The 24,401-nt window shown below is 44.2% G+C and overlaps 1 protein-coding gene across 1 annotated transcript in view; it reads right to left on the reverse strand.

Moving 5' to 3' along the window:
• The window catches only part of LOC125775059 (zinc finger protein 395), a 93,170-nt gene that overhangs the window by 45,155 nt on the left and 23,614 nt on the right, over positions 1 to 24,401 (reverse strand). Inside the window, exon 2 of the mRNA XM_049445527.1 lies at positions 5,495 to 5,673. Coding sequence (XP_049301484.1) covers positions 5,495 to 5,673 — 179 coding nt within the window. The remainder of the gene's footprint in view (positions 1 to 5,494; positions 5,674 to 24,401) is intronic.

The following is a 24,401-nucleotide window of genomic DNA, read 5'->3' on the forward strand; positions in this document are numbered from 1 at the left end:
ATCACGTCCCATGCCCGTCGGTCTGGGTTGATCGGTCGGTAAACTGCGTCTGGTGTGGCTTGCCGGCTGTCTGCGCAGCAAGCTGTATCGAGCTGTTTGCGAAAGAAAGCGGTCCTCTCCAAGCGGTATGCCGGGCCGAAGTAGAGATGGGAAAAATTAACACAAAAACTTTCCACCACACACAAACCACGGACCGCTTCGAGTGTTCCATGCACGCGAAACTGAAAACAGCTGGGTTAAGGGATGTGAGAAAAATTTGCCAACGAACGCTTTTCGGTGGTGGTTTGCTGCTAGGTTTTTTGTTAATTTATTTTTCCCACCCCAGTATGCGCATCTACAGTGGAACCCGGTCCGGATTTGGGAGGAAAAAAAGTGAAAGAAAATCGTTAGAATCTTTCGATGAAATGCTGTGCAATGGGGACACAGACAGCATCCAGCCCAGCCGAAGATGAGCGAATGTTGTGCAGGTTAGGTACAGGTGTCATAAAAATTGATTGCAATTTAGAAGAGCACATTTTGTCAGAGGGAAAACTTTCTCCCATCATGTATAGGAACTTTGGCTGGAAAGCTAGCTTTGAAGAATGAAGTATGTTGTGTGATGTGAGCTGAGAAAAATTACATTTGAGAGAGACTAATGAGAACTTTCGGTGACTGAAGGGTAAGCAAGAGTAACAAATATAAAAGTCAAACAAAACCATCGTATGTTGGATATGATATAAAAAGTCGTCTGACTCTTGACCATGGTCAACATAGATATGTGACACAAAAACATATCGTAAGGTAAGTGAAATTTGAGATCAATCGTTGTCGGAGAATATGACATGATAATTAAAGAAATTTTGAAGCATTTTTTCCACATTGTTTACCTATTTAGACATAAACTCTGTCGCTTTTCCTACTTATCAGTTAATTTATGCAACGCGTTGGTAATTACCAGTAATTACAATTTATGAAATAAACAACAAATTTCTTTCTTTCTCTCATTAGCTCGCAAATATTTCATTGCCAGCACCGCCACGGACCGCCAATGGCGGACACGGAGACCTACAACCTTGGCATCGTTTTGAGGTAATGGCCCAAGGTAAGAGAACCATTTTTGGGTAAACCCTTTCCGCGGTTCCGCACCATTATTCATCCCTGACCTAGTCACAGCCATTCCAAACCTTAACTTTGTCGTGTCTGAAGGATTTCAGCCATATTGGCGTGTGGGTGATAAGTATCCGTTTACGTGTACCGACTGTAAGACGAAATCATTAAGCTCAATTAACTTTCCAGACAAGAAGTACAAAAAACTCTAGTAAACGCTAAAATAAGAAGTTAATGGTTGGAAATTGTATGCGACAGAAAGGAATTACTACGGAATGTCCATATGTGTTTTCCATGTCCGATTTCTCTACTCCATGTGAGTTTGTGGAAAAACAAAAGTAGCATAATTAGAGACAAATAAATACTCGCGCGATGAAGTCATCCTCTACTTTCATTAGCAAAAGTGAGGCAAAATTTCCAGAATTATGAGCAAACAAAAGCAAAAAAAAAAACTGCAGCAATGACTCAGAAGATGTTAGATTATTACATCATGTTTTACCATGACGAATCGCACCTTGTTGTGCAAGGATTTGAAGACTTCCAATACTCTTGAAGATTTCTACTAATATCTGCAATACAAATTTTCCAGGCACATACACGCATATTTTGAGTTTGATAAATGATTTGGAATTAACCTTCAACTTCGATACTCTGGTAAAGTCACTTTCGCCAAGCCGATTACATCAGTACCGTTAGGCTAATAGACACTAAATTTGTGCAGTAAAAAAACCGTTCGTCCATTTGAGAAAATCATTACCATCCCGGTACGTTTCGCTTTCTCTCTCATCGAATTCGGCAACACGGTCCACACTCTCACTCAAATCTTTCACGAAACTAAGGCGTGGTGACATATTTCTCCACATTCCTGCAAGCACGTCCCTTTTCATTCGCTTTGTGGTTGCATTGGTTTGGCAAACGGAACGTCGCCACGATGGCTGCTAATTTGGCACCAAATCATATGTGGTCAGCCGATGTCTTCACAGGCCGTAGCCGATTAGCCGCGGAAGCGGGTCAGCAGGAGAAACGCAAAACATGAGAAATCTCTCAACCATCTCGCGAAAAGTGAAGTAAGCCAAAAACCCGTTAGCCGAAAATGTACGGACCGACCAAAACCCGCGACGAAACAGAGTAAATTCCCAACGGGTAAATCGGACCAGCGCAGTATCTGTGTTTAAAGTTTGTGAAGAAAAATGTTTTAAGCGCAAGTGAGTAGGGTGGAGAGTGAAAAAGAAAATCTAAAGGCGGCAGGCTAAAAAAATAAAACAACACCACCACCACAGCCAGCGAAAGCAACTGCATGCAAAAAAAAGGACGAAAAAGAAAAACAAAACAAACACCAAAATTCGCAACACTTCTTACTAGTGTTGTGCTTAATGAATCTTCTGAATAGAGCCATTCATATGAATCTTCAGTTAAGAATCATTCAATTCATGAGTCGACTCCCAACAGAATGAATCCTCAAAGATTCATGAACCCTAAAAGATTCATGAATCCTCGAAGATTCATGAATCCTTGAAGATCCATAAGTCCTCGACGATTTATGAATCCTTAAAGATTCATGATTTTGCGTATTCTTTACGCATATTGACTTCTTCTTCTTCTTGTTCGGTTAGAACGGCCTGGCCGTATCAAGACTTATTTTACCACGTAGCAGGATAGTCAGTCCTTGCTACGGGGAGACGGTCCGGATGGGATTTGATACCCAGTCCTGCAGTGTGTACCGGCGCCGTTTATCACATACACCACCGGGCTGCCCCTAGGCGCAGCTACACTACCACATTAAATAATTTGCTCTAAACTTTCCCACCTGCTAACAACCTGGGAAAAATATTCATAAAAAATGCAAACCGACTTCCATCCACAAAATGGTTACAATTGAAGTCAAGATGCGTAAAGAATACGCAAAATCATGAATCTTTGAGGATTCATAAATCGTCAAAGACTCATGGATCTTCAAGGATTCATGAATCTTTGAGGATTCATAAATCTTTGATGATTCATGAATCTTTGACGATTCATGAATCGTTGAGGATTCATGAATCTTCGAAGATTCATGAATCTTCGAAAATTCATGAATCTTTGACATTCAGATTCAGAATCATTCATTCAGTTCAAAGATTCATTCAGATTCATGAATCTGAATCAGATTTACCCAACACTACTTCTTACCCATCGCTTGGCGTGGTATTAAATCACCCAGAAGCGAAGGAAACAGCACAAAGAAAATAAAATCAAGAAGCTTAGTAACAACAACCATCGCATCACGGGCGCGGGCCCGGTACGGATGATCGCGACCAACGATCGACGCAATGTTTGCAAACCTGCTTCATTCTTTCCCTGTTTGCAGACAGTGTGTGTCTGTGTGCGAGCATGTGTTTTCGCGTGCAAAATATGTTCGCCAAAAATGCCCTGACCTTGGGCAAGTTTCGTTTTCTTTCGCCGTAACTGCGCACCGTCAGCGCAAAGAAGAAGAAAGAGAGCAACAACAACAAAAGCGGCCAACGAATCGCAAATTATTGCGGTCGACGCTTTCCACACTCACTCTCGATCAACGTTTCTCTTTCCACTCTCCCCTCATCTGACTCCAAGGGGTTTTTCTCTTGCGTTCTCATTTTTTTTCACTACACCCCGTCTGTCAACGTTTCGGCATGATCGTGCTCGCAAAATAAAACACACGCACACGATCCCGTCAATCCCTTCATCAGCTGGGCCGCTTGTAAACAGCGTAAAAGAAAGAAAGAAAGAAAAAAAACAGATGATCGCGTTGTTCGGCAAACCGAGGCGAGGCGAAAATTTCGCGAATGAACAAACACTAAGTACGCGAATGTGCGAGTGTATCTCACGCATCTCTCTTTTCCTCTTAACGCATATTTGGTACATCTGTGCGCAAGTTTCGCAAACACCGTGATTCAAGGGCTTGATATCTATGTTTTCCTTCAACGCAAATATAATATATTTTTGATAAAGAGCTAAATCGATGCCTTTTTTGAGTTGCTAATTTTGCTTTCTATTTATTACATATTCCGTGTAATAAAACGAAGCAACGAAGAGTAGAATCGACTTAAAAAGGTAAATCATTGCAACATCGACAAATCGCTTGCGTAAACCTTTATTAAAGCTTATTTTATTTGTGTGAAATGAGGACATGCAATGAGTGCAACAAAAGCACACACACCTATAAAGCAACGAATCAACGAAGAGAAAAGTGGGACATTAGTAAAAGAGTTGTAAAATATAATCGCATAGGGCCGCTACCGGCAATACGTTCGTACTTCATACGTTCAACTACTTCGATCGTTCGTTGGACGCAGCGTTACTGAGTGCGTAACGCACGTCCAGTGTGCAGCGGAAAATACAGTTGAGCTGGTCATCGATCGAACCGGACGTCATGGTTGAACGAAGTGCAGCAGGAAGTGCGCCTGGTAAAATTAAAAAGGGAGAATACAATTGCTGCACTTTTCATCAAGCCGGCCGGTGCACGCAATCTTTATTCGCATTGGTAAAATATTTGCACGAACTCGCGACACACTGAGTCATCGAGTTGACGAAGGGTAAATAAACGTCGTAAGCGAACTACCCGGTAGCGTGCCGGTTATGGTGATTTAAATCATGCACTTCACCATTATGGACCGGTGCCCTTCATCGAAGCAGGATCACTCGCAATGGTTCACAAAAATATCCAAACAGTGGCGCGTGTATTGGCAGCGAGCCGATTCATAGTGTCTTGAATGCTCGCGAATCGTTGAGCAATTTTACACTCTGTCACTTGGTACCGGGAGATGATCGCAGCTGCATTTGCTATAGTGCTTGTGTTTGGCGTTTGCTCCCTGTCAAAACAGAGGGTGTTGAAGATGGATGGGATGAAAAATTGTTTTCCATTTGAAAAGCTTATACCTTCACCGCTTGACAGTATCTTCATTCTTTTGCACTAAGTGTTTCCATTACCTACAAACGACCTTGCATAACACCAACACCACTAGGAAACTCCCTTCTAGGCAGAAGGTCAACCTCAATGCGATACACATCCATAAACGGCTTAAAAGGCCACAAGCGTCACCTTAACGTGGAGAGGGTTAAGATTGAGATCGTGTCACGATGCTCGTGTCGGTGATTGAGCTCAAGATCATAGAAGTGTGGCGCCGAAAGTGTCCCAACTGCACGCAGAACTTGCCTTTGCGACATTGTAAGTACCCATTGCGAGTGTCCGACCGTCCACATCTGGACCGTGGAAACTGGTCCACCTTAAACCATCAGCCCTGATCTTTGCAAGAGTGAAGCATTATGTCGTACACGACATGTTACACAGCTGTGCCTTGGTGTTCGATTGACACCCGGAACAGGTTCCATGATTCCATGCCACTCTCGAAGTACGTTGCTGATACGTGGATTACTATTCCCGCTCACTTACCCGTTCTGTTGCGTCAGTGAGAATGGCACATCGATGCTGTTTGATTGTCGTCGACGATCACCGGCCATATCCGCCAGCCGGGCAAAGTCCGTATCTTTCTCCTGGACGGCCAGTCGCTGTGAGCGGCGCGATTCCAGTAATCGAATCTCTTCCAAGCGCTTGGTCAGCTCGATCGGAGCCTGCAGTGAGAAGGAAAAAAGAGAGAAGAAAAAAGATATATTGTAGTGACAAATACTCGGTGTACCTAAAATATGTTTTGATAGTGAAAATGTCGCAAAAAGTTATCTTCAACTCAATATCCACGAATCCACTTAAACAGCGCGATAATCATTGTAGGCTATTGAGCTATAATTTAGCAACAATTTTATAGCTCTACACCGTCTGGTACCGTCTGGTCTTTACCACTTCAAAGCTCCAATGTCGAAGGAAATAATCGCCATTTTGGGTGGATGAATAAAGGTCACCATCGATTGCTGTCGGCAGTCTGATGTAATTCCAGGTTGTCAGGAATTTAGACGGGATTGCATGTTCGACCGGCTGGTATTCGCACAGACGTGAAATTTGGACAGACGATGCCATATCCCCTTGTCCCTGTTCCCGAGGCAATGTTCGACATTCAAAATATCACCAACACTATGGTTAGCGAATTCGCTATTGAATTGCATCGTACGGTGTCGTTCGTTCCGGCAGTTTGGGATCGAATCATGCCGTTCGGAAATCATAATAATGATTGGTATACCAGGAAAAAAAGTGAATCCGTACCAGACAGCTGATTCGCATTGGGGCACACTCTGTCCTGAATTTTTACGACTCTCGCACTTCAATTTGGATCATGCTAAAGAAATAAAATCCAAAAAACAAAAACCACTAGACAATGCAATAATTGCTACTCTCGAATCTCAAGATCTCAATAGGGCAAACTGAGTGTGGCTAAAGAAAACAAAACCGACGTTCGCAAACTGCCAACCTGTGTCAGAAAGTGAAATCGAGCAAATGAGAAACCATCGAAGAAGTGATGAAAAATTACGCAAAATCTTTCGTTCGGGTCGCGTACTAGTTCCACCTGTGCAGGCACCTAGCGCTTGCCGTTTTGGTGGCGTACAACTCCCACAGTGGACATACATCAGAGCTGCACATAGAGAGAGATATGAGAGAAAGAAAGAGAGAGAGAGAGAGAGAGAGAGAGAGAGAGAGATATGACGTCGCGTAAGAGACTTTCATTTCTTTTCCATTAAAACTTCTCGTCTGCCGTAGCCATATTGTGAGATTTGTTGAGTTTTCATTTTCAATACCATTCCCCTTGTCCCGTGATCATTTTCCTGCTTTGCTTTGTTTCACCTATTTTGGTGTGTTTTTTCTTTTTTCTTCAGTTTTTCTGTTTGTGTAGTAATTCATCATCGCTTTTATCCGGCACTACTGCACGTTGTCAGCAAAATGCCAGCTCTTCGTGCGTGTTCATCATCAGCTGTAGCTGTTTATTTGTACAAAACCCGTACCATCTTCAGGTTGGCAGCGCCTGTCCCGATTTCTATTGCCACGATTGCACGACACCTGTTGGCCGATCGCATCCATGTGATCTTTAACAGCTGATTGATGGTACGTGTACGCGTCCAGCACGATTGCATGCCGTGACACCGGTGGTGGGGTGTCTTCGTTAATGTCAAAAATGTTTTGCTGCCACAGTGCGCGCGCACCTTATCCGCCCGCTTTCTGCATCGCTAGCCGTACGAAATGTTTCGTAAGACACCAAACACGCGAAGAGAAAGGCACGTCACACAACCCGATCGGACAGATCGTGATGATCCACCGGTAATGACATCGAACACTGTAGTTCGGAGCCAGTACGGAAAGATGCAACACGAACAAAGCCTAAATAGTTATGGTGCATTTTATTCGCTTCCATGCACTACAATTCCTACCGCCAAGATTCGGTACACTACTTTGCGATACATTTTTTCCTCGCCAGATGTTGCACTGCATGGGGCGGAAATAGCTGCAAACCGGTCCACCTTGATCCGCTACCATTGATCGCATGGTTGAAGTGGTGGTATCGGCTTCACTTTCACTGCAGCTATGAGGCGAGATGTTCCAAAAACAAGAGCCAAACAACTGGTGAAGCAAATGGTATGATGGAAAGAGATGTATACTGGTGTGTGTGGTTTGGAAACGGTGATCAGGAAATGGAAAGTAAAACTGTGTATGACACAATCAACAAAAAGTTAGGCTATTTTGAAGTGATTACCATGGGAACAACGGCAAGTTTCTCTCATCCGGCGAATTTCCGGATGCATTGATGTCATGTTGAATAAATACAAGTTAACCTACAATGTTAATGATAATTGGCCTGAATCGCATCAAAGTTTCTAATAATTGTATTTTATTACAGCCTGATCATTTATATAGCGGCCTTCCGATTAAAGCGTGATCATTTATATAGCGTCCTTCTGAATAAAGCTTGATCATTTATACAGCGTCCGTCATGACCTTCCTGTTGATACTCAAATGTGCATGAAAATTATTTTCACTTGGCAAGGGTTTGATGTTGTGCTGTGTTTTTGGCCATCATTTTTGGCCGGCGTGTTAACAGTTTCATCTGGTAGAAACTTCCAAAAATATGGCGGATATTTCATAATATCGAGGGTTTGTGAGAATGGTTTCAGCTTCTCGAAAAAATATCCTAATGCAACATGTTCATTGCTTTATTTTATCACTTATACATCCAAGATTACGTACAGTTCAGCATGCTTGAAATTGCTTGATGTTGATTCAAGCGGATAATGAAGAATGTTATTTTTGTTGGTAGATAAAATTTCCTCTCACAATGATCAAATTTAATGCTTTGCAGCAAAAGTAGAAGAATATGAAGAAAATTTGAAACGAAAAAAAAACACAAAACTTTATCACTTAAAGGTGCGCATATTTAAAACCACTCAAATGTGAGTGGAAAACGAGCAAAAAAAACAATCCATCCATCAATTGATGCTTGGAAGCGAATGGATGAATGCCGGCTATAAATCGAGCAGATGTCACTGCTTATGGCCAAATCACTTTGCTTTATGTGGCGGTTTTTAATTTCGTGTATGCCACTACTCTACTCAGCGGCGGCCTATCAATTAAGGGACGGGGCAAGCCTTTTCCTTTTTCTTAGTCGTGTATTAACGGTTGAGTCCGTTGGTGGTCAGCTGATGGAAATGACTTGTTTCGCAGTGAAGTGTGCCCAACGAAGCGAATGATGAGCAGCCAGAGGTGAAGGGATTTAATTGTCCACCCGTCAGTACATCAGCTGCACAGTCCGCGAATCGGCACCTTCTTTCTTGATGAGATCCCGACGCTTTTTGTGTAGGGCACGATTACGCTTTTGATGATCGCTTGAATCACTATTTCGAATGGTAAATGAATGTTTTTCTTTTTGTTTTAGTAGAGAGAAGATGAGAGTAGGATCATTTTGAACGATTCTCAATTTTACGATTGGTTCCCATTTAAGACTCCATTTTGTAACTTTGGCAATTCGCTTGGGGATGATGTTTCATACTACGATTCAAGTTGAAATTTTTTTCACAATTATGCTACAGTGCACACAGTCTAACAATGCTACCTTATAGTTTCAAATTTAACTTTTAATTAATTTAAAAACGCTTTACATTAAATTCTTGAATGGTGGTCATTGAAAAGAAGATGCCGGCCGGCCGGCCGGTCTTTGACTGGTTTGACAAACTATTTTTAATCGTTTGCCTGTAAATGTAGCTTAGCATACCACTTAGCTTATTAGCGGGTGACGTCGAACGTCGTATAAAATACGATCACACATTCGCAAATCATTGCATTTGCATCGCGAAATGCAAAAACACACATTGACTACCGCATGAATTCTGGCTCAAGGTACGTAACACACTTGAGGCAAATTTTCCTCGCTTGTGTGTGGAAGGCAGGTTGTTTCCTCATTAATTCTTGCCACCCTCGGTGGCCCGTTTCGATAGGTCCACCGTGAATCGGATGCCGAGTGGTCTTTTCTTTCCACTGACCGAACACCGTGTTGGTGTTCATGTATTATTTTAAAAATAGTTCAAATCCGGACCCCTCGACAGTTCCGAGTGCAGTGCCGGATGGCGGCAGGCGAAAAACTGCAGTTGAAAGAAATAAACGCATACGACGTTTTGCAGTACATTCCACTCGCTTGACCCAGTGGGTGAAACCGTGCTCCAACAGTTTGAATTAATGTACAGCTTAACTTTGATTTGTTAGAAAAGCTGACAGAGGGTGTGGTATAGAACCGGATAGGTGACCACGGTAATGTGAATGTTGCCTTTCTGTCTAATGCAACAGATCGGTTACTAATTTCTTTTGCAGTACAGTCATTCCATTACAAAACCTTGTGATTATTTTTGTATAATATTGCAGTAAGCTACAGCTACATGAAATGGTGTTGCTGCCACCAAAAGATTGCACATTGTAAATATTTTTATAAAAATAAACGTAAACAGTTGCATCTTGATCGTTTGGTGACGAGCGTCCCAATTGCATGTACCACAAATTTCCCGTTTCCTCTTGCATTTCCTTTGGCCGGTGACTCACACGGCCACACGCTTACAAATGAGGCCAACCGGTGGCAAAGTAGCGTAGGGCCGGTCTGTAGGCAAATTAATTGCAAACAAGCCGCGCACTAGATTTCAATTGCGGTGGTCTAGCAAAAACGAAAAGGCCAAAATTCAATCAAACGACATAGTGAAACAAATTCTTCAGCTTAATTGACAGTAAACTTTAGTGCAACAATTCATTTAATCGTTCTGGACAAAGTTATACTTTCGCAACCATGAACCAGCATCCGACAACGCAGCAGGAACGCAAATGCTGCGTCCCCATACTTCCCGTTAAAGCCTCTGACCGCTGGAGGTCAAAGCGTTACCATTTTACCCTCGGCGGGGGAACGGGAAGCGGACAGATTAGATGATTATGATTTATGAGCATGGCAGGCCACTGGTGCACCCGGGGGTACCAAACCGACCGAAGTGTGCAAAGGCTTATTTCCTTTCTAAATTATAGCCAGTTTGATACGAAGTTAAAAACGACACAAAAAAATAAGGGCACACACAAAAAAATACTGATTTATATCCAACGGCAAAAACCGGACGGCGGCATTCAACAACTTTGTTGCTTAGTTACTGCTCTCTTGCTGCAGCGACTGCGATTGTCCATGTTTCCCGGAACGGATATACGACGACTAAAACAAAATGGAATATGCAGTTTTGGGGCACTGTTGTATGTGACTGTTGCTTGCCTGGCACCACTGCCAAACCTAGGGCGAAACCCACGTTTCGAACGAAGGTAAGAATATATTTCAATCGATTTGACGGTTGCGCGCGAACCAACGCCAACAAGAATGGAGCTAAAGGTTGAGGAAACGTTTGGTATTGGTGGTTGACCAGGTGGAGTTCGTCGGTTAATAGCTGACAAAAGTAAAAGTTGTCCTTTTTCAACATTTCGCGCCACCGCCCTGGGTTGCCTTCACAAAAACGGAAAGTCTTACAGGTTCAGTACGTGTGCGGGATCTGAAGATCTCTGAAGTCTTGCGGTGTGTTCAATCGCCGACCAAGAAAGTTGGATAGCTGCTCTTCGAGAAAGAAGTACTTGCCGTAGGATCGTAATTCCATTGCAGCGCACGTCCAATATGATCCGATGGCATAAAAGTGAAGCAAATCTCCATCCACCTACATCCCCAAACTGTCTTGCGCTTTTATTGCACGTGTTCACGCCATTTCATTTTCCCATTGTACTTGTCGGTATTGCAAAGGTGTTGTAAAAACTCGACAATGCAAGACCTGAGAACATACAACGCGATAGCATTTACATTCGCATAAACTGTCCCTTCCATATCAACGTTACTAACTGTTGGTGAGAGGAGGAAGTACAGCAAAGGGGGTGTGGAAAAGGAAAGGGGGAGAGGTTTTTGTTTGTTTTGCTGTTTCCTCCTGCGTCGCACAGGAACTTGAGCATTAATCATATGTTCCAAAGTGCATAATAAACAATGAGTAGCATCCATTCATATCAAGAGTGCGACTGAGCTCCGCTGCCGGACGCTTGTGCTTGGAATGCTGTGGCAATCTTCCGTGTGCTACAAACTGTAACTCATAGCCACGCTTTTATTCATCCAGCTCACCGATGCAACGGTTTCGCCGCTGAATGTCTTCGGCTCAAACGGTTGATGTCGCTTACAGGACGCATCTGACTGTAGTGACTGGTGTTAGGGCCTCTTGACAAAAGGCAACCAAAGGCAACCACTTTCCATTCTGCCTAAATACACCTCGTTGAAAGCTGGCGCCCCTTTCCCCTGGGCAGGGAACCGTTGTGAAGGAATGGGTCATTTTGGGAAGGGCATGTCAGTTTAGTTCACCAGCACGAATACTCGTTTGTCCGTTTGTTACACAACACGGAGGGAGAGAAGTATTTGAAAAATCCGGAAAGCAAAGATAAAGTGAATAGCATGCAATTACATCTGCCTGCATTTGAATGAGGGCGGACCCTCTCTTTACTCCAACTCGAATGCATTCGATTTTCACGGACACGGTTATGGAAAGGGAACGAATGAAGCAGGTATGAAGTGGCACAAGTGGTAGATACGAAGTTGCTTTAATTTTTTTTTCGTTTTAAACATTATTTCCCAATATTTCTCAAACTTTGCAGACGAGGGCTAGGCCTATTAGTTGAATATTTCATCGGCCAAATCTGGCTCCGTAGAAGGAGAAAGTGCGTAATCGATAACTGGTGGAAAGAATCCACCATTACCAGGCTCTCAGGCGGACTCTCCATATCATCACAGCAGGCAACAACAGTCCATTGGCCATTGCACTGCGGAAGCGATGCGCTCGGATGAGTGAGATATGGGATCAGTCCGATACCGGAAGTGAGGGCGTCGGCAGAAACAAGAGCCCCCTATGGCCCAGCGCCCAAGAGAGGGAAAGCAAAACGTTTCCGTGTGTTTGCACTCGAATAGTTTTGCACCATTTCCGCCCGTTAAACGTCTTGTACAAAGCGGACGGAAATCGTAGCGGATGTAAGTCGACATCTTCGTGGGTACCCTTGTTCTAGAAACCAGTATCTTGTAGGATATGTTGGTAATGCTTTATTCGGGACAACATTGCCCACTGTTCATGAAAGGTAGGTAGGTGTTGGTTATGAAGGTCGAATTTCTGAAAACTTTGATTGATCAGCTTTAGAGTCAATAGTTGGAGATATTTAGTTCTGATTTTATTTATCAAGAAAACAAATGTGAGCACCTTGTTTATGGCAGATAATGAAGGCTCAATACTTCAATTATAGTTTTCTTAGCAAGTGCTTAAAAATTTACATAATTTTTGACAACTTTTAAAAATATCGACATAGCCCTAGGTGGCAGTTCTGTTGAGGATAGCATAGAACACACAAAACTTTGCCCGCATGGCTTGCAAATATTGAACAACACTTTCCAAAAATTTCGCAACAACAAAAGATTTAAATGACATCCGAAATTGAGCGTATTGCACGTTGCCCCACTTGAGAAAAGTGCAACGCGAAGCAACCCCGAAACGGAAGCACGTTCGCGATACATCGCGTCTGAGCCTGTACACCTTTTGCTGTCTCGCCAAAGTGGGTGCTAAAAGGGTACACTTATCCTCCACCAGCGACGAATGTAATGCTCAAGGATGTACAAAAATTTTGAGCTCGAGACCGCCCACTTGAGGGCGCAACCATACTTGAGATTGCTTCAAACAGAGGATTTTTGTTTTTCGTCACCCGATAGAAACCGTACGTGTAAGGTTATCGAAAAAAACTTCAAATATTCACCATTTATTGGGTGTTAATTGGGGTGGGTGTTTTTTTTTCGTCAGGTTTAGTGATGGCAATTAAATTTGCATGTATGCATAGTACGCTTCGGGAATTTCGGTGAGATGAGCACCGGTTTATAGGGAGAATATTATCGAAACGAGCTAACTTCAAATTGGGATACTTTTCCGCATCATTGAACACATACAAAACGCCCACATGTCGAGTACATGTCAATTGGACTTTTGTTGACGAAAAAATTTCGTAAGCCGTTTTTTTCGGCGAAGCTGGTACGCTTAATCTTGCAAACGATATACCATGCTACCGTCCTGTGTGCTACTCCAAGGAAGCACAAAACTCCAAGGAATGGGAATAATGGTGAAGAGCTGTTTGACTTTGGGTTGCTTTTCATTTTTTGGCGGCTAGCCGTACTGCACTCGAAGCGAAACGAAGATAGAGAGTACGTTACGTTGATTAGTATGTCTCGGTGTGACTTTTTCTTTCTCTTCGTTCGCTGGTCGTTTTTGTTTGGGAACATTTTTCAATCCCCTCGAGGGAGTATGCAACGCGCCCGGGCCAAGATTGGTCCGAAAGTAAAATAATAAAACACTAAGAACACACGGACCGGGCCCCACCGTCTGGTGTAACACTTCCGCCGGGCTTCAAGCCGGCTTACGCTAAACAATGGAGGAAGAAAATATCACGCCGACGGTAGATAAATGCACGCACAGTACGTAAAGGCACAAGGATGCAAAAGTCCTTTCTTCTGGCTCTGGTGTAAACTCGGCCGCCATCTATACGACCATCCAATTCAGTCCGTCTAGGCGGGCCTTCTTGAAACTAAAGATACGAAGCTGCGGGAGAAGCTCCGGATAAGAGGCCTATACCGAAATGTAGACAGCTAAGCTAAGCCGGCTGTGCAGATACTTGCGATGAACGGGAAACTTTGCACAACCCCCCCGCACACGGGTCCACCGAGTATCGTTGCGAAAGCCTAACAATGTGCCCGGGATCCCGGGAAGAGTGAAGTGAGCAAAGACGGTTGAGAGTAGCCCCATCATTAGACGAGCCGGGAATGCCGACAGCGAAAGTTAATGGGGTGTAGTAGGCAGTCGTCACGGAGGACCGGGAGAATTTACAATTTTGGATCTCTCGTCACCGTCGGCCTTTCGCTAGCCACCATGATAAGAGACGGTCGTGAACGCGATGCGTTAATGTACGACACAAGGCATGTGTAAGGGTGGGGGGATGTACGATGGCAGATATAATATAGGAACTTCTACCGCTTCCGCTGGCAACCGGTTGGTTCGGTCCGGTGGTCGGAAAAGATGACACATTAGCAATGCTGTCAAGCGGCCTGGACGCAGCAATGAAGGTCGTCCGTAATAATCGTCAAACACCGCGCGCGTACCGCGGCAGTGCGGAGGTGTTGCGTCGACGTAGACAAATTAGAAACCCTACCACCATCGAACCCACCCAGTGAAGGGTACTCACTGAACATGATGCCGGTGTTTACGATCATTAGCGTGCATTTAAGAAATGAGACTGCAATGTCGCCCGGTTACGGTTTCGGGGGATGGGCATGCGTGATAGTCGGCCAAAAAAAAAACGAAATAGCCAAGCGACCGAGTGTGGCGTATGGAGGTTCATTAGGAAATTTTGCGCGATGGGTATGAGTATGTTTCCTTCTTTGCTATTTGCTTCAGAATTTGTACTCGTGTCTGCTTTTGGTAGCTGTCGTTTTGGATTCCCTTTTTTGGCCGAGAGGGAAAATCAAAAAGCCCGCTGGTGTTGAAAATAATGAGCAAAAGGAAACACACGCATGGGTGTGCTTTAGAAGTTTACCTAAAATTCCGGACACGTATGTGTTCTGCGTCCAAAACAAACACGGCAAATATTATTGGACAGGCGACTGGAAACGAGACGCAGCAGAGGAATTAAATAGTATGCATAATGCGCTACAAAGAATTTCCGCTTATCGCTACCCAAATTATATTCTAGCACTCTGTTGTTAAATGATGTATTCAAAGATCTAGTTGTGCATTCGCAATTACTAGCTTCAGAGCTATGTTCAGAGCAAAAAACAACTGAGGTTTAATTCCACCCGTTTGTCAACGATACGCACAATGACATTTTCACTTCATAAGCGTTCATTAGATAGCCTTTATTTAAGCAGTTAGCCTTGTAGCTTTAATTGGTACTTTATCATGCTTCTAACCACAAAATAACCCGGCTTGTACGGATAACCACGCACGTAATTGCAACCAGCAGTCATGATTCAGTTAAGTAACATTAAACCAGGGCCTAACATTACTAGAGTAGAGAACCACCATAAACTGCACGAAAACATAAAAAAAGCATTTTTTTATTGTTGTATTTTGTTTAGCAGCGAAACTTTTTTGGATCAGAATTTGCAGACCCACCGTACAATTGCACACCGAAATCAAGCGCATGTTGTACGGGAAGTTCACCGCAACAAGTAGAAAGAGTGGCGTAGGCACTGTACTAATGCTTCGCGATCGATGTAGAGCGTTGCGTCGCAATATCACGGCTACAGGCAGCTAGAGAAGAAGGTTACTTCTATCCCCGCTCGTGCATCCTTCGTTGCATCGCTGCACCCAAAGTGCACCTACCTACAAGTTCCACAGTGCGTTTGTGTGTATGCATGTGGCAATGTGATAGTGTTGTGCGTGCCGGTACGTGCCGCCGTTCACTTGCGCCATTTTGTGTGTTTTGCGCGAAGGATTGCGCGGAAAACACGGATCCATTGTGAGTGGTTTTTGTTTTGTGAAGGAAAGGGTGAATCAGAGGGTAGAAGATGAAGGGAAGCTTAGGGGAGTGGGGCAATATAATTAGCTTTGCCCTGACTGTGTGCATGAAAGAAGGAAAGGCAAAATAAAGACTGAACCGGTTTGTTTTTTTTTAACATTTGCTGTGGCGCTGCGGTTGCAGTAGTTGCAGTCGCGCAGTCATCGTTGCACATCAAAAGCCGGGCGATTCACAATCGCTCGCATACAAAGGCAACACACAAAGACCGGAGTTGCCTTTCGGTCGCACAAAGCCAAAAAGGCTGTTCGGGTTTCTTCGGCTATGGTTGGTGGCGGTGTGAATCGCCGGGGCCGGTGAGATCGAGAATGGCCGCGGGCAATCGCGCAAGGTGATACCGCAATTGGCAACGGTGTTGATGGACCGAAGGGGGTGGGGACCCACTCGGGGGTGGGTGAGGGAAGGTTGCTGCTAAGCCGACGTTGCAACTAGATCCAAGAGACCTTCGCACTGTATGTAACTCCCACCAGAAGATCCCCACCTCCACCCGCTCACCCTCAAACCCAACCCATGCGGTAGTGATCTGTTCTAGTACGCTTCATCAAGTCCCGCCAAACCTCTATCGGATGCATCGCTAGTAACGCCCTCGACACGCGCACAGCTGCGAAACCGCGTAAGACCGACTGGCGGCAGTTTGCTTTATATTCCCTTTTTTTTCTTTTTTTGATTTGTTACTCACAAAAGCCCCTTCGCGATCTACTATTCATAAATGCGATCAACGATACCCGTACACTACACGATCGCCGGTAAAGCATGGCACCCGGATGCCATTTTTGCGCTTAGTAGGGCCGGCCGGTATATTGCAATGTTTCGGGTGAAGTGCAACTCGGTTTTGCTTTGTCGGTTGCGCTGGAGGCCAAACATGCGGCAAAGGGCATCGCGATGACGGCAATGCCTTTCGCTATGCTGGTATTTTGGGTGGTGGTGGTGGGTGAAGGGATAAAAGGGTGTAATGGGTGGAAGGTGCAGAACGCTAGGGGTTGGAAACTAGACAGATATGCTTCATGATTGCATCACGCTCGATCGGTGCGGCAAATGACGGAGCGAATGAAGGTGTCTTTTGCCATTGGCTATATTGCGCACGGCACGGGGCGAAAGGATTGGAGCGGAGAGTTATGGATGCCGGCGATGGGAAAATCGTACCGAATCGGCTTTAGATCGGAGCACACAGTATTTCGGATCATCTAAGCGCAATGGATGAGTGTGTGTGTGTGTGTGTGTGTGTGTGTGACTGCTCGATCATTATATAAGGCGTATCGCATGCTTGATCATCCTTGAGCAGCAACAGATCGATCGATTCCATCCAAGGCAATCGTAAAAATCAACTGCATCAAATACCTTCCTTCTTGGCTGTTCATTTCCATCGCTACAATGCATATCGAATTTGCATTAGACATTCATATGGTTTGCATACGTGAGATCGGAACGGGAGCAATGGCGAATCAGTTTGCCGGACAACGGTTATGAAAGTGTGCATGCATTTTCCTCGTCCCGTTTGCACCTGGAAGTGGAAGAATCTGTCTGGCCGCTGAATTAGAAGTGAAACCATCTTAAAAAAATATTCATCCAATAACTGCTTGTAAATGCAAATACGCGGACGTTTCTGGTCTTGCTGCAAAAATATCGTTCTGCGTAGTATTTGTGGAAATTAGAAAATAGCTAAAAAAAGGGAATCTGTTTTACATAATCCATTCAACCACAAGGACAACGATTCATGCAAACGAAGGGATGAAGTTGCGGAAAACGCAATGAGCGTCAATCTGCAGTTGGATTTCTGTCGCTTAAGTGTATTAAAAATCAATTTCAATTTAAAAAAAGAACCCCATTTGATTCCCGGTTTACCCGGTGAGTCATTTTGACAGCTTTGACTGCGCAGCGGGAAGCTCCTTAAGCCGATGATGCGTCAAACTTGGGTTGCGCAAAACGTCATCGGTTTCTCATTTCTGTGTCATTCTTTGTTGCCTTCGTATTCTGTGACCAGACCCAGACCGAAAAGATCCGTTAGATGTTTCGTCATGTAGGCTCAGCTTTAGGTTCAGGTTCGTTTCGTTGAGAATCGAAGTGTCGGCTCAAAGTGAAGCCGTTAAAAATGGGCACGGGAATTGATTGAGGTGTCTCAAACCGGTTGACTCCTCGAAAAATGAATGACTTCAATTCGCACCTTTATGCATGTTTTTGTTCTGGATATATGCGTTGTATGTTTTAGAATACACTAAATTCATTGTTGTACTGAAGAATCAATATCTGGAACTCCCTTTAAGTAGTTCCGTATCGCAATGTATTTCCTGTACCTACATGCTTCAAGGGCTGAAAGTTCACAACACAGGTCAGTTGATCGTCGAACACTAGTCTTCTATGGTAACCCCTGAAGGTGAGTTTTGAGCATCCTCATTATTTACATCCCCATCAACTGTTACACACGATTCCGACTGTACGCGATCGTGCTTTAGCAGCGTAGAGAGAAAGAAACCAATATGTACGACTGTGAGAAAACGAAATACCCCTTGAAGGGATCGAACAAACGTACACACACATTATCGCTCCGAACTAGCCCTCTATCTCGTGGAGGCTTGCACGTGTTCGAATGGCTGCGTGTTTGTGGTGGCGTGATTAGAATAAATTAGCTCAGCAGTCACGCAGCAAATGGGCGAGAAAGAGCAGGTCACAGTCAGCAAACGGAAAAGGGGTTTTTATACAGCAAAAAAATCGATGAATACCAACGCAAGCAAAACAGAGATAGAAAGAGGATGCATACAGTTAGAAAACTAACGAAGGAGTAGAAGAAAAAAAAAAGCACACACAAACGAGCACGATGTAAAAAAGTGCCAGCCGGAAAACGATAATCGTGATGATGCGTCGAATCGTCGAAACGCAACCGAACCGGCATGGAAAGCTTCCCAACTTCCATTTACATAGACCAAAACCGGTAGCCAAACGGCCGATTCGCCGATGTGTGCTGACTATTTAGCCGCACGAAACGGTAAACGGCTGTTGTCTGTGAGAAGAATGAGGAAGCAGTCCGGCTAAAGGAAACGAGGTTACGATGCACAATCGAAGCCTCCACTGAACCGTATCGTTAGAAGCTATCACGCGCGCCACACCAAATGCGATTGTTCCACACGTCCATATCTCTTCACTATCTCTCCGGAACCGTTCATGTGCTGTGTCTTCATCCCTTTTTTTGTCCAAGGTTTATGTAGTTTGGTAAAACAGTTTTACTGTTTACATGGTTTCTATTCTTCTGCCCGCTAGCGGCTTCTTCTATTGCGATTGATTTAACATGGATCACGAAAAACTTAACGCATTCCAGTGACAAGGTGTCGTTTTTACTTAGACCTCGGTTTCTAACGTTATCCGTGCATAATTCTTGACAACATCCGTGACGACAACCGAAACCATTGCTATCTTGATCGAAATGGCAATTAATTGATTGGAAAGATACGATAGCCGTAGTGAATATTATTACTAAGCTGTAGTGTTCATGTATTTCTTTTCTTCACGATCAACAATAATCGACTGTCGGAGAACAGGTTTGTTGAAATGTAAAAGATATTATGATGATAGAAAATTAATCTACGGATAACATGTCTTCACATTTATTTGAGCGTTTGTTTGGTGAGTATCTTGAAGCCATTTTTATGGATGAATCATATCCACGAGCTTTTCTTTTTATAGCAAGCCGGGAACGCGTCGCGGTCGTTCGGAACGAAACGTGCAACATAAAGCACATGAGATCATTAAAGAGTTCCCATTCCATAGGAAACTCTGAAGAAGTTTAGATGATCTATCACACCGGAGGGTTTGACCTCTTCGGACAAACTTTTTTTTCCGCTTCGCCATTCAAATATGCTTCTGCGAGAAATCAATCATGTGCAAGTGTCATACCGTAGACTGTTGGCGATGGAGTCTGCCAACCGTCATCCTACCCTGGCTAAAACTGGGAAGCCTTCTACTGCTCATATATCACGCAAGTGGTTGCGCAAGTATTTACCGTCCCAACCGTACTACGTTTGGAACGCGCACTATAGACAGTGACAGTTGTTCGCTGTTCGAGTTCGCGTCGTAAGCGGAAATCATGGCAGACTTCGTGGCAACCGCTCTCGCGTACCAGGGGTAGAACATTCCACTTCGTAACGAATCGGACCGGTGTGAGATGACGCGCGTGTTTTGGAATTGGCTGCACGGGTACGATGTTTATCTAACGGTTGGGAAGTGTTTGAAAGTTTGATCGATTGAGTATATATGTATATATTTTTTTTAAATCTTACCAGCGTGTTCAATAACGCGGTTAAACGATTTATTACTTTATTCTTGGTGAATCCATAATGCGTAAGGTCACACATCTCGCGAAAATTGGGTGGAGCTGAATCAGGGGGACTCCAAAGACGAGTAAGATCTTTATTGTCCCAATGTTCTGGTGGCGTTCAAATTCATGGCTGAGTACACTACGCATGTTGCAAAGGTTTAGGGTGTGGGCAAACCATGACCGTTAGGTACCCCTTAGTAAATCTTTGTATCAGGAATTCACTACTACGACCGTACTGATCACTTTTGTCATGGATGCTTGACATAAATGTTACTTCCAACATATTGCAAGAACATCTATCAAGCTGAATTGCGGCTGTATCGCCCAGAAGTACTGTACGCGTCCAAAGCAAGCAATCAACCAAATGCTAGGCGAAATGTCAACCTAATTCTCATATAAACGATCACCGATTTCGGTTTGGCGATGGTAGATATTCCTCAATGATTTCCTCACACATTCCTACGAAACTGGGCCTGCTGGTTGTAAACTGGTCCGTTGGTTTGCTTGAATGAGGTCAAACGCTCGCGCACAGGGAGTGGCCGGTTCGAGCTAGCCCCAGCAAACCGAAGCCTGCCCGAAACGCTTCGGGAGCTCTTGAAGGTGGTGCTCCACACTGCTCAGCTAAGTCGTACTAAGTAGGTTAAAGACGGCCGGTATGCTTGGCGGTGGATGTACAACCAGAGGTCAGAATTAAATGCGCACAGCTGTGCCGGTACCGCTGTGCTGATCGGTTGTGCAGTGGAAAGAAATCCGTTCTGGCACAGAATGAAGAACGCACACTCCATGGACAGTGTAGCGCGTTTCATCGGTTGTCCGCTTCACTATTTTTTTGTTGTTGATGCATGTTCCATGGCGCGTTGACTCTACGTAGCAAGCTAAGGAAAAGTGTAATCCAAGAGAGTTTAAAAAAAAACACTTGCTGCATCCGTCCCGAACATTTCGCACCCACACTCCTCCCAACAATCCCTGCTGGTCGGGTGCTACCGACTTGACCTAAATAGTACGGATAGAATTTATTACATTAGACGATCGTGCCTAGCTTCGCTCGTCACAGTACCATGCCAGTAACCAGCGGGTATAGCATTCACACTGTACCGATTCATCGGTTGTTATGTTGCGGATGCATGGTCGCAATGTTGCCCTCTGCTTCGTTCCCTATCATCACTGCATCCCCACACGTCTTACCCGCGTCGTGCGACATTCAGCTAGAGCAGCCGCTCCTACAACATTGGAAGTTAAATGTGAAGTGTAACATTTTAAATTGAACTTCAGTCAAGCAGTGTGTATGTGTGCATCTTTCGACATCGATATGCAAAAGAAAGAAAAAAAACCAAAGACACAACAGAACGAAATGGCAGAACTGATTCCATTACACACTGTGCACTAGAAGAAGCGCTAACCCTTGGAATATCAAATCGAGAAGGTGTAAGATGAACAATCGAGCGAGATTTTGCACCAAATACACGATCCGAAACAGTACGAACGCGAAGGTTCCAGCAACCTCAATGCGTGGCCACCCATTCCAGCTCATCTTCTTTTGCTGCGATGGGTGATGATGGTGATGATGGTGCAAACAGTTTGAGGCCGTTTGTAATTAACTTTTATTGCTCGATTCAATTGGAATCGAATGGATCGAGTGTTGGAAGTGTTGTTGGTGATGCTGCCACGCGCTTGTTTGTGCCCCATTCGATGGATTCGAGTCGCTGTGACCCACCCAACCAAGTAAGCAGCAGAAGCAAAACAGGCAAGAGAAATGTGATTATTACTTTCGACTCGGATCGGTAAGAAAAGAAACACACGGCAAATCATGAATGCTGCGCAAGGGTAAAGTCAACTTCTTGCCAACAGGAATGGAGCCTGTTTTGTTTGTTTATTGTTGCGGCTGGCAACATTTCTCTCCACTCTTCGTATGTTTTTGTTTGGGTGGGGTTTTTTATATTTTTTTGTAACGAACCTTTCTCAACCGTCATTGTCACCCGTTTCTTCGACGGGCGACACTGATCGGATGATCGCTGGCTTAGCAGATTTAGCTGAGCTACAGATGAATAGCAATTTCTCTGCTAGTGGCCAATGCTTGCAAACTGAAGAAATAACAAATGGGAGATTTGTCTAGAAGAGCACACAATAAGTAACATTTCAAAAACCGACCCCACACGATCGGCAAACAAATAACGGCAATTTACTAGCACTGAGCGCACTTTCCAACCTTATCCGCGTGCTGGACGTTTAAAGGGAACGAAAAGTACACGCTTAAAAATGCCACTCACCGCCAATGGAAAGGTACTACATGTCAAGATTTCATAAAAACACACCACCTGCTTCAAACACACCTTCCAGTGTGTGCCTTTTGCATTCCCTTGCATTGTTTGCGAGACACACAAGCTCCAAGCCCAATGACTTTCAATCGCAAGATCGATCGATCCTCGAAGTGCTTCCTGGTCGTTCTGCAGTATCTTACTGGTGTGGACATTTGTGCAAGAGCAACGGGAATGACACGACACTATTAGACGTGAAACGAAGTGAAAATGGTTGAACCTCCGGGCACACTCCGGGTTTGTGTGATTAATTAAACCATCATTGACCAGTGACAGGTTTAATTTCCCTTTGCATTCGGGATTTTTCCATGCACTCGCAAGACAAAGTCTCGGTCGGTGATGCATTTCATCTAAAAAAAAGAAAAAAAAAACAGGGTGCTTTTACAACAACTGATTGGAAAGGCAGACCTCGGAATGCTTACGTGATTGTTAATTTGTTCGCAGCGTTTTTTTTTCTTAAATTTCATTTTCTTTTTCCAACTCCAATCCCACCAGAGATTACCCAATCAGCTGTTCGCAGTACTTGCGACGCGGCACGCGCATATTAAATCGTGCTGCTTGCGTAGGAGCGAAGTTGCGTAGAGCGTGTCGTGTGATTGAGGTCGCAACTATCATGGCGATGGTAGTTCCAACTGGTTCCTGGCCACCGTACTTAACAGCACTTCTGAATCCTTCCCAAACCACATCAGCTTGCCTTTGGTTTATGTAAAATTCACCTTGAAGCACCTACACCGCAGCGAAGTTGGTTCGAATCTTCGAGCGTAAAAATTAATTGCATCCTTACCCACACCGGTGCGGTGCATGTTCACGATCTTCACCGAAACAAAAACTCGTCCGAGTCCAACCGTCTAAACAACAGGCTTTCCGTAGACCATTGGAAAAGTGACACCGACGCAAAACCGGTTAGTTGAGTGTTTCCAAGGGTGCTAAAAGTACTGCTGCCTTTAAGATTAGTTTATGGGTGTTTCTGTTTTTTTCTTTTTTTAAATCTTATGTCTTCTGGCACGTGCATGGATCTGGTGTTTCGTGTGCACGGTGTTTGCGAAGGTGGACGAAGTACACCTCGAAGGGATTGCCCCACCCAAAAGGCCGGCCAGCGAAAAGAAAGGCCACAGCTGCTGCTGTCCATTCGACGCATTGCGCAAGCTCGGCTCAAGGTTTTTGAAGGTTTGCCAGCGAAAGTAAGCGGAGCGAAATGAGATCAGCTGCTGAAGGCTTCTCCTTCGTTGCGCATTGGAGCAGTGGTTGCGGATCGGTAGGAAATGGCCGCTCGAAGTACGTAGAAAAATATATGAATCTAGACCAAGAGAGGTGAGTGTGAGTTGAAACATTAAATCTGTTTCCTTGAGGCAGTGAGTTTGCGTGGGGTGCTAACGATTTGTACCGGTTTTTTTAGCGGGATTGATCGGTTGACAGTATCACATCTGGTATAAATATTCGATGAGGATTTCGTTTTTTTTGTTTGTTCCGGAAGGAGCTATTCAACGAGCATGAGGAGTATTTTGCATAACCAATTTGCAGGATGGAATCTGCTGTCGTTCTCACCCACGCCGCTACTTCTATACTCAAGACTAGATCTGGGTGGGAAGCCCATTAAATTCAGTCCAATTTTCGTTTTAATAAATAGCAAATAATGGGCAGAATTCCATTTTCTTTTTTGTTT

Source organism: Anopheles funestus, chromosome 2RL, assembly GCF_943734845.2.
Source record: "Anopheles funestus chromosome 2RL, idAnoFuneDA-416_04, whole genome shotgun sequence".
Classification (NCBI taxonomy): Eukaryota; Metazoa; Arthropoda; class Insecta; order Diptera; family Culicidae; genus Anopheles; species Anopheles funestus.